Here is a 14,385-nt window from a genome sequence, read left to right as displayed (position 1 = left end):
ATTCCTGTTAATGACCGGATGATTTTCTATTGTTTGTTTATACCGCATGCTGTGAATGCTTTCCACAGCTGATAGGTGGCCTGGGCTGTGTCCATTTGGGGGCCAGGAGTAAATATTGTTGCTGGGAACATTCATGCATAAGTTGTTGTGTGGGCAGATGTTTGCACTTCGCCTGGGTGTGCACCAGGTAGAATTTCTGGGTAACTGTACGTGACAGGAATAGTAACAGTGCTTCCAGAATTCTGTTATCTGTGTTTTCCCCAGGTTATGGGACTTGGAGAAACAAATCAAGCAACTGAGGAATTACCGCGATAACTACCAAGCCTTTTGCAAGTGGCTCTATGACGCCAAACGCCGCCAGGATTCCTTAGAATCCATGAAATTCGGGGATTCCAACACCGTCATGCGGTTTTTGAATGAGCAGAAGGTATAAGCCCACTTGTTCCACAGCTGTTTTGAAGTTAGCTCAGTGTAAACTGTGTTTCCCTTGGTGTTTACAGCAGTACCCAGGTTTTTTTTTTTTTTAAGATTTATTTATTTATTTGAAAGAGTTACACAGGGAGAGGAGAGGAAAGGCAGAGAGAGAGAGAGAGAGAGAGAGGGAGGTCTTCCATCCGATGGTTCACTCTCCAATTGGCTGCAATGGCCAGAGCTGTGCTGATTCGAAGCCAGGACCCATGAGCTTCTTTCGGGTCTCCCACGTGGGTGTAGGGGCCCAAGGACTTGGGCCATCTTCTGCTGCCTTCCCAGACCATAGCAGAGAGCTAGATGGAAAGAGGAACAGCCAGGTCTTGAACCAGCGCCCATATGGGATGCTGGCACCTCAGGCCAGGGCGTTAACCAGCTGTGCCACAGTGCTGGCCCCAGTACCCAGGTTTAAAATGATGAATATTTATATTATCCATCCATGTTGTCAATGTTTAAAGAATGTCCAGAGGAAAAGTAATTGAGATATTTATAAAGAAATGCAATTGTGAACATTAAAAAAGTACAGTGTATAAATGTAACATTGTTCTTATGTTATAATAAAGTTATCTTTGTAAATTGAGCACCCGGCAGCAGTGCCGATTAGGAAGAAGCCTCTTCTAGATAAAACGAAACTGAAGAGTTGCCTTCTGTTTGCTAAGCTGTAACTGAGAATATGAGACCAGTACAGGTAGTAACAAATCGAAGGACAAACTCAATCGTAGGAAATAAGCAAAAATCATATTTATTTAAAAATATTTGTATACTTAAACATTTACAAATATATTCTTTTTTTTTGTCTAGAACTTGCACAATGAAATATCTGGCAAACGAGACAAGTCAGAAGAAGTACAAAAAATTGCTGAGCTTTGTGCAAATTCAATTAAGGTATGTTGGTTTCACAAAGAATGTTGATGCTTCATCAAGAATATTATGGGCTGCATTATTTCAGAGTATCTTCAGAGCTGATAAGCTTTTTGAGGACAGCGATTATGGCTTTTTATATGTTCTCTCTGAAACAAACCAGTCACGTTTGTCATCCACGAACTTGACTTCATTGCTTGTTGACAGTGTTGATGGGAACAGGCTAGTCTTTAGACTGGTGGAGTGGTGTGTCAGAATTCTCTAACTAGCATACAAAGATGTATGGCTTGGTTGTACAGTGTCATTTTAGCCATGGGACAGTAGTGCCACATTATAGCCTTTGGGGTCGGTTCTTCAACATACAGTGTGCTGATTTAAAGCTGTGGCATTCTCGATGTGAGTGGCTCCTTTAGGCCCACGTAGGCTGTTTCTCCCTTAACTCTGTTCTTCCGCAGGACTACGAGCTCCAGCTGGCGTCATACACGTCAGGACTGGAAACTCTGCTTAACATACCGATCAAGAGATCCATGGTGCAGTCCCCGTCTGGGGTGATCATGCAAGAGGTACGTGTGTCATGGCGCTTCTCTTGCTGTCTGCCTTCTTCAGTCTCCTCTTTTCCCTGTCTCTTGCCTGTTTTCCCTACAGTCTTGGACTCCGTCCCTCAAGTAGATTTGGCGGTTATGCTCCCTGCCTCCTGAGTCCACGTCATGTGGTACTTCTCAGGGAATGATCAGTGGCAGTCTTGAGTGTATCATTTATATGTTGCAGAATGCGGCTGAGGTTTCTTGCTTGGGGTGGGGGGAGACCTCTAGAGAGTGGAAAATATATAGAATGACAGCGTCTTCCCACGGACGTCAGAGGACATCACCTGTCAGACGGGCTTGCAGGAAGCAAGCCAGTGCCGAGGAAGGAATGCAAAGCTTTTGGCCTTTGTTGTGTTGTACCTCTAGGTTTCAGAACTAGCACATTCTAGAAAGGTGGGGAATTTACTCCTTAAATTAGACTGTTGGGGTCGGCGCTTGGCTCACTAGGCTAATCCTCCGCCTGCGGCACCGGCATCCATATGGCCACCGGTTCTAGTCCTGGTTGCTCTTCTTCCAGTCCAGCTCTCTGCTGTGGCCCGGGAGGGCAGTGGAGGATGGCCGAAGTGCTTGGGCCCTGCACCCCATGGGAGACCAGGAGAAGCACCTGGCTCCTGGCTTCGGATCGGCGCAGCCATTTGGGGAGTGAACCAATGGAGGGAGGATCTTTCTCTCTCTCTCTCTCTCTCTCTCTCACTGTCTGTAACTCTGTCTGTCAAATAAATAAATAAAATCTTAAAAAAATTATAATAATGTTACTATTATGTTATTTTTACAAAAATAAAATTGGCCAAAGTGAACTTTTTTGGGGATTTGATCTGATCTGATTTGATTAATTAATTTTTCCTCTCCTTTTCTTCCAGGCTGCAGACATCCATGCTCGGTACATAGAGCTACTGACAAGATCTGGTGACTATTACAGATTCTTAAGTGAGATGCTGAAGAGTTTAGAGGACCTGAAGGTAACTCCCTTCCATATTTCTTTGGTGCACCAAAGAAACAAAAAGAGGATTGAATATTATTCTGGTTGTCTTGTTGTAAGGAAAATTTAGACATACAGTTACAACTGTGTGTCCTCTAAATATCGAGTATAAAATTCAGTTTGTTCCTAAGTCAAGGATCAGGCCCGTGCTCCAAAAGACTGCCTTACGTGGATTTCGGGGATCGTTATCAAATGGCAGTTAATTTGCTTTGTCTTTTGTGTAAAATTTGGAAAGGCATATCCTGGGCTGGCTGGATTTAAATCTTCCATGGTGAATGCTTGCCCAATTTACTCTTCATTTCTAATAGTGGAGTGAGAGTTTCTAAGGAAGCTTACTTTATAACATAAAAGGAACATCAGATGTGGAGCCATAAGCTTTTGGTCTCGCATGAAATTACCTCATTTTACTGATCAGGAAGCTGAGACTCAAGCAGGATATATCATTTGCTAAAATCAGGCCAACCAGCAACTGATGGAAAAATGACCATGAGGATCCAGATTTCTCGAGTTGTTGTCTAGCAGTTAGTTTTTCCTTGGATCACGCTCTACACATGTGTGTGGGTGTGGAAAAAGAAGTGTGCACAGTGGCCTGGGAGGAGGGGGGAGCTGCCGCTTTCTTGTGGTGTGAGCGCAACATAATTCCTGCTTTCCCTTCCGCAGCTGAAAAATACCAAGATTGAGGTTCTGGAAGAGGAGCTCAGACTGGCCCGAGATGCCAATTCGGAAAACTGCAATAAGAACAAATTCCTGGATCAGAACCTGCAGAAATACCAGGCAGAGTGTTCCCAGTTCAAAGCGAAGCTCGTGAGCCTGGAGGAGCTCAAGAGGCAAGCGGAGCTGGACGGCAAGTCAGCCAAGCAGAACCTCGACAAGTGCTACGGCCAAATCAAAGAGCTCAATGAGAAGATCACCCGGCTGACTTACGAGATCGAGGACGAGAAGAGAAGGAGAAAGACCATGGAGGACAGATTCGACCAGCAGAAGAGCGACTATGACCAGCTGCAGAAGGCCAGGCAGAGCGAGAAGGAGAGCCTTGGCTGGCAGAAGCTGGAGTCTGAGAAAGCCATCAAGGAGAAGGAGTACGAGATAGAGAGGCTGAGGGTTCTGTTGCAGGAGGAGGGCGCCCGGAAGAGAGAATATGAAAATGAGCTGGCAAAGGTAAGAAACCACTATAATGAGGAGATGAGTAATTTAAGGAACAAGTATGAAACAGAGATTAACATTACGAAGACCACCATCAAGGAGATATCCATGCAAAAAGAGGACGATTCCAAAAATCTTAGGAACCAGCTGGACAGGCTGTCCAGGGAGAACCGCGATCTGAAGGACGAGATCGTGCGGCTCAACGACAGCATCCTGCAGGCCACCGAGCAGCGGCGGCGGGCGGAGGAGAGCGCCCTGCAGCAGAAGGCCTCTGGCTCCGAGATCCTGCAGAAGAAGCAGCACCTGGAGGTCGAGCTCAAGCAGGTCATCCAGCAGCGCTCGGAGGACAACGCGCGGCACAAGCAGTCCCTGGAGGAGGCGGCCAAGACCATCCAGGACAAAAACAAGGAGATCGAGAGACTCAAAGCTGAGTTCCAGGAGGAGGCCAGGCGCCGCTGGGAATATGAGAATGAACTTGGTAAGGTAAGAAACAGTTACGATGAGGAGATCATTAGCTTAAAAAACCAGTTCGAGACGGAGATCAACATCACCAAGACCACCATCCACCAGCTCACCATGCAGAAAGAGGAGGACACGAGCGGCTACCGCGCACAGATAGACACCCTGACCCGAGAGAACCGGAGCTTGTCGGAAGAGATCAAGAGGCTGAAGACCACCCTGTCGCAGACCACCGAGAACCTCCGCAGGGTGGAGGAGAACGTGCAGCAGCAGAAGGCGACCGGCTCAGAGATGTCGCAGAGGAAACAGCAGCTGGAGGTGGAGCTGCGGCAGGTCACTCAGATGCGCACGGAAGAGAGCCTGCGCTACAAGCAGTCCCTCGACGATGCTGCCAAGACCATCCAGGACAAAAACAAGGAGATCGAAAGATTAAAACAGCTGATCGACAAAGAAACCAACGAACGCAAGTGCCTGGAGGAGGAGAACGCGAAACTGCAAAGGGTCCAGTACGATCTGCAGAAAGCAAACAGCAGCGCCACCGAGGCGATGGGCAAGCTGAAGGCTCAGGAGCAGGAGCTAAGCCGGCTGCGGCTCGACTACGAAAGGGTCTCCCAGGAGAGGAGCGTGAAGGACCAGGACATCGCGCGGTTCCAGGGCTCCCTGAAGGAGCTGCAGGTGCAGAAGCAGAAGGTGGAGGAGGAGCTCAGCTGGCTGAAGAGGGCAGCCTCGGAAGACTCTGCCAAGAGGAAGAAGCTGGACGAGGAGCTGGAGGCCATGCGGAGGTCTCTGAAGGAGCAGGCCGTCAAAATCACCAGCCTGACCCAGCAGCTGGAGCAGGCGTCCATTGTCAAGAAGAGGAGCGAGGACGAGCTCCGGCAGCAGAGGGACGTGTCGGATGGCCACCTGCGGGAGAGGCAGAGGGCTCAGGAGGATCTGAGGAGGCTCTCCTCCGAGGTCGAGGCCCTGCGGCGGCAGCTGCTCCAGGAACAGGAGAACGTCAAACAGGCTCACTTGAGGAACGAGCACTTCCAGAAGGCGATAGAAGATAAAAGCCGAAGCTTGAACGAAAGCAAAATCGAGATCGAGCGGCTGCAGTCGCTCACGGAGAACCTGACCAAGGAGCACCTGATGCTGGAGGAAGAGCTGCGGAACCTCAGGCTGGAGTACGACGACCTGCGGCGGGGCCGGAGCGAGGCGGACAGCGACAAAAACGCCACCATCTCCGAGCTCAGGAGCCAGCTGCAGATCAGCAACAACCGAACCCTGGAGCTGCAGGGCCTGCTTAATGATTTACAGAGAGAGAGGGAAAATTTGAGACAGGAAATTGAGAAATTCCAAAAGCAGGCTTTAGAGGTATTCACAAATATTTGATCACAGCTTCACTGTTTGTCAGATGACGTAGTGCACTCTCAGCTGAACTGTGCTCTTGCTACTCACATGGATGCCTCTGCATGTCCTCATTTCCCTTCTGTTCTGCTGCTGCTTGCCGTAATCCAGATAACCGCTTTACGATGACGTCACGGCTTGGCTTGGCTTGCCCTTCTGTTCTGCCACTGCTTCCAGGGCCAACCTGTATGCAGCATGTTTGGCTGCGCGTTTAAGAAAGTCTGGGATGTGAGATCGCGTCCTCCTAACGTCCCACTCTTTCGGGAAGACAGCTCTCGTCTAGTGATCTGCGACTTCCCTTATGCCATGTAAAACCACTCTTGCTTGCTTGCTTAGATGATTTTCCTGCATGCGTTCCTGTTCTCTTTTCATCATGACCTTAATGTGTTTCTTACTTGGTTTTGCCGTCTTTTAACTCCTAATATAAAAATAATTTTTAATTTCTAATATATTTGACCTCTGTAGACAATATTTGTGTGGGGCTGGGTGGGGTGTGTGTATACCTGTGTATATGTGTATTGTTTTATTAAATGTGGTAGAATAGCTATGGCTGGTGAGATGTGGTTCAGGGCAGGTAGGATGACGAAACTCCCCATGTTTTTTAAAGCATAATGATTAAGAATAAGACAGTTCAACAGTTCCTTTATGGAAATCTAAAGTATGAAGCCACTTATAAGAGTGGCAAATACTCATAAATCTACAGAATTTTTCCATGAATCCATAAGATAACTAACAATATATCCAGAAAAAACAGGAAAGATAATTATACATGTTTGTTTTTTTTAAAGATAGGAAGAGATTAAATTGTGGTAGTCATGCTATGATCAAAGCATTATTTTTTTCTCTTTTCTTTCTTTTTAAATTCTAGGCATCTAACAGGATTCAGGAATCAAAGACTCAATGCACTCAGGTAGTGCAGGAGAGAGAGAGCCTCCTGGTGAAAATCAAAGTCCTGGAGCAAGACAAGGCCAGGCTGCAGAGGCTGGAGGATGAGCTGAACCGCGCCAAAGCAACGCTCGAGGCCGAAGCCAGGGTCAAACAGCGCCTGGAGTGCGAGAAACAGCAAATCCAGAACGACCTGAATCAGTGGAAGACGCAGTACTCCCGCAAGGAGGAGGCCATCCGGAAGATAGAGTCAGAGAGGGAGAAGAGCGAGCGCGAGAAGAACAGCCTTCGGAGCGAGATCGAACGGCTCCAGGCGGAGATCAAGCGGATCGAGGAGAGGTGCAGGCGCAAGCTGGAGGACTCCAGCAGGGAGACGCAGTCGCAGCTGGAGACGGAGCGCTCCCGCCTGCAGAGGGAGATCGATAAGCTCAGGCAGCGCCCCTACGGGTCCCATCGCGAGACCCAGACCGAGTACGAGTGGACCGTCGACTCCTCCAAGCTGGTGTTTGACGGGCTCAGGAAGAAGGTGACGGCCATGCAGCTCTACGAGTGCCAGCTGATTGACAAGACGACCCTGGACAAACTGTTGAAAGGGAAGAAGTCGGTGGAAGAGGTTGCTTCTGAAATCCAGCCTTTCCTTCGGGGTGCAGGGGCCATCGCGGGGGCGTCTGCCTCTCCCAAGGATAAGTATTCCTTGGTAGAGGCCAAGAGAAAGAAGTTGATCAGCCCAGAGTCCACGGTCATGCTCCTGGAGGCCCAGGCAGCTACTGGCGGCATCATCGATCCCCATCGGAACGAGAAACTGACCGTGGACAATGCCATCGCTCGGGACCTCATCGACTTTGACGACCGGCAGCAAATCTATACAGCAGAGAAAGCCATCACCGGCTTCGATGACCCATTTTCAGGCAAGACAGTATCTGTTTCGGAAGCCATCAAGAAAAATTTGATTGACAGGGAAACTGGAATGCGCCTGCTGGAAGCCCAGCTTGCTTCCGGGGGCGTCGTAGACCCTGTGAACAGTGTCTTTCTGCCGAAAGATGTCGCTCTGGCCCGTGGGCTGATTGACAGAGATGTGTATCGGTCCCTGAATGATCCCCGAGACAGTCAGAAAAACTTTGTGGATCCAGTCACCAAAAAGAAGGTCAGCTACCTGCAGCTGAGGGAGCGGTGCAGGATCGAGCCCCACACGGGCCTGCTCTTGCTGTCAGTACAGAAGAGAAGCATGTCCTTCCAAGGAATCAGACAACCCGTGACCGTCACCGAGCTGGTGGATTCCGGCATCCTGAGACCGTCCACCGTAAATGAACTGGAATCGGGTGCGATTTCCTACGACGAGGTCGGAGAGAGGATTAAGGACTTCCTCCAGGGTTCAAGCTGCATAGCAGGCATATACAATGAGACCACAAAACAGAAGCTTGGCATTTATGAGGCCATGAAAATTGGCTTGGTCCGACCTGGGACGGCTTTGGAGTTGCTGGAAGCCCAAGCCGCAACTGGCTTTATCGTGGATCCCGTGAGCAACCTGAGGTTACCCGTGGAGGAAGCCTACAAAAGAGGTCTGGTGGGAATTGAGTTCAAAGAGAAGCTCCTGTCTGCAGAGCGAGCTGTCACTGGGTACAACGACCCCGAGACGGGAAACATCATCTCTCTCTTCCAAGCCATGAACAAGGAACTCATCGAAAAGGGCCATGGCATCCGCTTACTAGAAGCGCAGATCGCAACCGGCGGGATTATTGATCCGAAGGAGAGCCATCGCTTACCGGTGGACATGGCGTACAAGAGGGGCTATTTCAATGAGGAGCTCAGTGAGATTCTCTCAGACCCAAGTGATGATACAAAAGGATTTTTTGATCCCAACACTGAAGAAAATCTTACATACCTGCAACTCAAAGAAAGATGCATCAAGGATGAGGAAACAGGGCTGTGTCTTCTGCCCCTGAAAGAAAAGAAGAAACAGGTGCAGACGTCGCAAAAGAACACCTTGCGCAAGCGCAGGGTGGTCATAGTGGACCCGGAAACCAACAAGGAGATGTCCGTGCAGGAGGCCTACAAGAAAGGCCTCATTGATTACGAAACCTTCAAAGAGCTCTGTGAGCAGGAGTGCGAGTGGGAGGAGATCACCATCACTGGGTCAGACGGCTCCACCAGGGTGGTCTTGGTCGACAGGAAGACAGGCAGTCAGTATGACATCCAGGATGCGATTGACAAGGGCCTGGTCGACAGGAAGTTCTTCGATCAGTACCGATCTGGCAGCCTCAGCCTCACCCAGTTCGCTGACATGATCTCCTTGAAAAACGGGGTCAGCGCTAGCAGCGCCGTGGGCGGGAGCATCAGCGACGACGTGTTCAGCAGCTCCCGCCATGAGTCCGTCAGTAAGATCTCCACCATTTCCAGCGTCCGAAATCTGACCATCAGGAGCAGCTCCCTGTCCGATCCGCTGGAGGAGTCGAGCCCCATTGCGGCCATCTTCGACACGGAGAACCTGGAGAAGATCTCCATCACGGAAGGCATAGAGCGGGGCATCGTGGATAGCATCACGGGGCAGAGGCTGCTGGAGGCGCAGGCGTGCACGGGCGGCATCATCCACCCCACCACGGGCCAGAAGCTGTCGCTGCAGGACGCCGTCGCCCAGGGCCTGATCGACCAAGACATGGCCACCAGGCTGAAGCCCGCGCAGAAGGCCTTCATTGGCTTCGAGGGCGTGAAGGGGAAGAAGAAGATGTCGGCGGCGGAGGCGGTGAAGGAAAAATGGCTGCCCTACGAGGCGGGGCAGCGCTTCCTGGAGTTCCAGTTCCTCACGGGCGGCCTCGTTGACCCGGAAGTGCATGGGAGGATAAGCACGGAGGAAGCCATCCGCAAGGGGTTCATCGACGGCCGAGCCGCCCAGAGGCTGCAAGACACCAGCAGCTACGCCAAAATCCTCACCTGCCCCAAAACCAAGTTAAAGATTTCCTACAGGGATGCCATGAATCGCTCCATGGTGGAGGATATCACCGGGCTGCGCCTTCTGGAAGCCGCCTCCGTGTCGTCCAAGGGCTTGCCAGCCCCTACAATATGTCCTCCGCGCCCGGCTCCCGCTCGGGCTCCCGCTCGGGCTCCCGGCTCCGGATCCCGCTCCGGATCGCGCTCCGGTCGCGCAGCGGGTCCCGGAGAGGAAGCTTTGACGCCACGGGAAACTCCTCCTACTCCTACTCCTACTCCTTCAGCAGTAGCTCTATAGGGCACTAGTAGTCTTGCAAAAGGTTGCTGTGTCTTTGGCCTCATTTCTATGAGTTTCCACTTGATTAGATAATAAAAATAAGAGAACCTGGTGCTTGCGATATAGTGGTAGAACTTCCTGTGCTTCAAGAAAACATAGCCGTGCTTGAAATCACATAGCGAAGGCTGTTTCATCTTTTTAGCTCATCTGATGTAGTACGCTTGGCTGTAGTGTGTGTGAAATGATGATCAGCTGTAAGGATAGCACAAATTGAAGTTAAAATTTGTTTCTTCTCTGTTTAGATTTCTGGTCACTTCTTGAGCTTTTTTGGGGACAGAATTTCTATTCCTGGAGAGAAAAACTGATCACTGATTTTAGTCATTCTGTTGCTCATCTAAATATTTTCATTTTCTATATTAAGAGAAAATTACACCCCCTCCCAGCCCACCCCAAACCCAAGCATTTTAGAGTGAGTCTTTTAGTTTTAGAATGTGGATTGTATAACCCATACACTCTTTCATATACTTGTTTGGTTTGGTATTAATTTGACTATATGTGCATGATAGCAGCAGTCTTTGCTTTTCTTTGGTCAAAGTTTTCTGTTTATTTTGCTTGACATTGTCTATGTACTTTAAAAAGGTATCTTTGTGAAGTTTGCAATTCTGGCAATAAACTTTTAGACTTTTGAAGCTTTTGTGTTTTTATTTATTAGGTTGCCCATACAAGGGCATTTTGCAGCCGGTTTTAATTTAAAATAGATCTAAAACCACTTTCTCACTAAATACCTGTTAAAGACCTTAAACAATTTTAGTTCAGAATTCTTGCTAGAAGGAGGTCTTTTGAAGTTGGTTCTTCTAGCGTTTCTTAAGTGTATGTTGTACACTTTCCTTAGAAATGAGCTTGTACATATAGGCAACCTAGTTTATTCTGGACAGTGAGTGTCAAGTAGCATTGGCAAAAGTCAGCTTCATAGCCTTGAAGAAAAAAAGCCGTAAAAATGACTTGAATTCCTTTTTCGGGTGTCTTCAGAATAGAAAGTGTTTAAATTTGTCCCCTAAGGGAAAAAAAAATTGTTCTTCAATCTATGAAAAGGATTCCAGGAGAATTCTTGGTTCTCTGTTGGATGGCAGTGTTCCTTTTAATCAAAGATAAATTTTTGAAACTCAGAAATTTGTCATTAAATCTAACATTTTACTGAATACCTATGATATTGAGTATTGAGCTAGGTACTACAAAAATTCAGTGGAATGTAGACGCTCCCTAACTGCAAGTTATTTCCAGATAGAAGGGGCCAGAAGACATGCATAAAGCAATCAGCTTTCACGTGCCAGCAGCGTGTGTTCATACAATAAAGACATGGTGCAGAGAGAAAAGAAGGAAGCAAATCAAATACTACTTGTAAGAATCCAGAAGGCCATCAAGATGGGATAATACTTCAATTATCGGGGGTTTTTGGCATTGAGACCGGAAGTCCACTGCACTGTTATTGAACAGGCCAGTTTTCCTTCAGAGCACTCATTTCATCCTCAACTCGCCTGTTCTCACACCTCACTCCTAATTTAGACGGCTTGAAATTAATTTCATTCAGTAAGTGTGAGTGCCGACGTCTGCATGCCATGCATTGTTCCAGAAGCCGTGGAGCCCCTGCTGGAAACACATGGTACAAAAATAGCCCTTGTAACCTAAAAGGAAGAAGAAAAATGCAATACATTTTGTCAGGGAAATGGTGTGTCTCAGGCTAGAGCCGGGAGGGTGTATGTGTTATCACCAGTTGCCATAACAAGGTGCTTCGGACAGAGTGGAGAACACAAAGGCTAGAAGTCTAAGGTTAGGGAACAATCATGGCTAAATACTGGGGAGAGTTTTTTAAAATTATTATTTAAGGGCCAGCACCGTGGCTCACTAGGCTAATCCTCTGCCTGCGGCACCAGCACCCGGGTTCTAGTCCCGGTTGGGGCGCCAGATTCTGTCCCAGTTGCTCCTCTTCCAGTCCAGCTCTCTGCTGTGGCCTGGGAGTGCAGTGGAGGATGGCCCAAATGCTTGGGCCCTGCACCTGCATGGGAGACCAGGAGGATGCTCCTGGCTCCTGGCTTCAGATCAGCACAGCACCGGCCGTAGCGGCCACCTGGGGGGTGAACCAACAGAAGGAAGACCTTTCTCTGTCTCTCTCTCACTGTCTAACTCTGCCTGTCCAAAAAAAAAAAAATTATTATTTAAGTAGGTTCCAGTTAGTAGAGCATGAGACTTTTTTAAGCCTCTTTTTTTTTTTTTTTTTTTTTTAAGATTTACTTATTTTATTTGAAAGGCTGAGTTACAGAGAGGTGGGGTAGGGGGCTGTATTTCATTTGCTATTTCACTCCCCAGATGGCCACAATGTTCGGAGCTGGGCCGATCAGAACCCAGGAGCCTGGAGCTTCTTCCAGGTCTTCCACATGGGTGCAGGGGCCCAAGGACTTGGGCCATCTTCCACTGCTTTCCCAGGTGCATTAGCAGAGAGCTGGACCAGAAGTGGAGGAGCTGAGCCTTGAACTAGCGCCTGTATGAGATGCCAGCACTGCAGGCAGCAGCTTTAGCCGCTACGCCCACAGCCACAGCCCCATGGGGAGGGGGAACTTTTCTTCATGGCTCGTAGATAACTGCCTTCTGATATGCTTGCGTTTTTTTCCCTCTGTGTGTATGCAGAGAGAGATGGGAGAGAATGCACTCTAGTGTCTCTCATTGCAAAGTTAAGGCCCCATGCATAAAACCTCATATTTAACTCCGATGATCTCTTTAAGGGCTTATCTCCAAATCCAGTCACATTGCACATGATGGGTTAGGATTGCAATGTACAGATTTTAAGGGACCCAATTCAGTCCATAACAGCTCTACCTAGAACGGGTCTGGAAGCCTTTCCATGAATATGATGATTAAACATGTTAGTGACATCAGTGAGCAGTTCCTCAGGTTTAAATAATAGCAACGGAGTATAATCAACTGACAAATCTTTACTAGCCTCCACGAACTACCTAATTTGAGAAGAAAGGTCTGTGTCCTGGAGAGAGGACATGTTTGACCCAATTCAGGCTGAGTTTTGGGTAGATTGACATACACAGTGCATCACAGAAAAGGGAAATATACATCCAATGAGAGTCAGCTTGTCACATCTACAACTAGTCTCACATTTTCAGACAATTTGACTACCCATGGAAATGGCAGCAGTATGAATATATGACTTCTAAACTCATGCCTTAACCCACGTCTGCTGGCAGCTACCGGCCCACTTCCATATTTGATGGTACTGACTGTACTATTGTCACAATTTTTCGTTTTGAGAGTAGTGCTACGATTGTCCCTCATTACCAGTGGGCAATACCAAAGTCTGTGGATGCTCAAGTCCCTTTTATAAAATGCTGTAGCATTTGCATGTAACTCAAGTACAACTTCCTATGTACTTTTTTTTTTAAAGGTTTATTTTATTTATTTGAGAGGCTGAGTTACAGATAAGAGAGAAGGAGAGAGAGAGAGAAAGGGGTGCCATCTCTGGTTCACTCCCTAAATGGCCACAATGGCCAGAGCTGGGCCAAACTGAAGCCAGGAGCCAGGAGCTTCTTCTGAGTCTGCCACGCAGGTGCAGGGGCCCAAGCAGTTGGGCCATCTTCTACTGCTTTCCCAGGCCATAGTGAGCCGGATTGGAAGAAGAGCAGCCAGGACACAAACCGGCACCCACTATGCCACAGCACTGCCACCTCCCCTTATACTTTAAATCATCTTTAGATTACTTATGATGCCTAATACAATGAATGCCACGTAAGTAGATTGTTTAGCGAGTCATGACAAGAAAAACCCAAAATATAGACCCATTTTTTTCTTTATTTAAAAATTATTTTTATTAATTTGTAAGGCAGAGAAGATCACTCATCTGCTGGTTCACTCCCCAAATGCCGGCAAAAGCTAGTACTGGGCCAGCCCAAAGCCAGGAGCCAGGAACTCAATCAGGGTCTCTCATATGGGTGGCAGGGACCCAACCACCGGAGCGCTCACCACTGCTCCTCAGGCTGCTTGTTAGCAGGAAGCTGGAATAAAGAGCAGCGCTCAGGACTCCAACTAGATATGCAATGTTGTTGGCCATCGTTGTCTTTACTGGCGGTAACAATTCAAAAACGAAGTTGGGCAAGGCAATTTTAAGAGTAAAAGGGGGCCGGAGCCACGCTCAATGGGCTAATCCGGCACACCGGGTTCTAGTCCCGATCGGGCGCCGGATTCTGTCCCGGTTGCCCCTCTTCCAGGCCAGCTCTCTGCTGTGGCCAGGAGTGCAGTGGAGGATGGCCCAGGTGCTTGGGCCCTGCACCCATGGAAGACCAGGAGAAGCACCTGGTTCCTGCCATCGGATCAGCGCGGTGCGCCGGCTGCAGCGCCACCGGCCGGCCCCCCGCTGG

At 48.6% G+C, this 14,385-nt stretch overlaps 1 protein-coding gene across 1 annotated transcript in view; it reads left to right on the top strand.

Moving 5' to 3' along the window:
• The window catches only part of DSP (desmoplakin), a 46,968-nt gene extending 36,312 nt beyond the window's left edge, over positions 1-10,656 (top strand). The window contains 7 exon segments of the mRNA XM_051855854.2: positions 265-427; positions 1,270-1,353; positions 1,785-1,892; positions 2,774-2,872; positions 3,553-5,847; positions 6,749-9,809; positions 9,812-10,656. Of these exon segments, the coding sequence (XP_051711814.2) occupies positions 265-427; positions 1,270-1,353; positions 1,785-1,892; positions 2,774-2,872; positions 3,553-5,847; positions 6,749-9,809; positions 9,812-9,996 (5,995 nt within the window). The 3' untranslated portion in view covers positions 9,997-10,656.
• Positions 10,657-14,385: the final 3,729 nt, after the last annotated feature.

Source organism: Oryctolagus cuniculus, chromosome 5 (assembly GCF_964237555.1).
Source record: "Oryctolagus cuniculus chromosome 5, mOryCun1.1, whole genome shotgun sequence".
Classification (NCBI taxonomy): Eukaryota; Metazoa; Chordata; class Mammalia; order Lagomorpha; family Leporidae; genus Oryctolagus; species Oryctolagus cuniculus.
The sequence above is the reverse complement of the archived record's forward strand: the minus strand, read 5'-3'. Positions and strand labels throughout refer to the sequence as shown.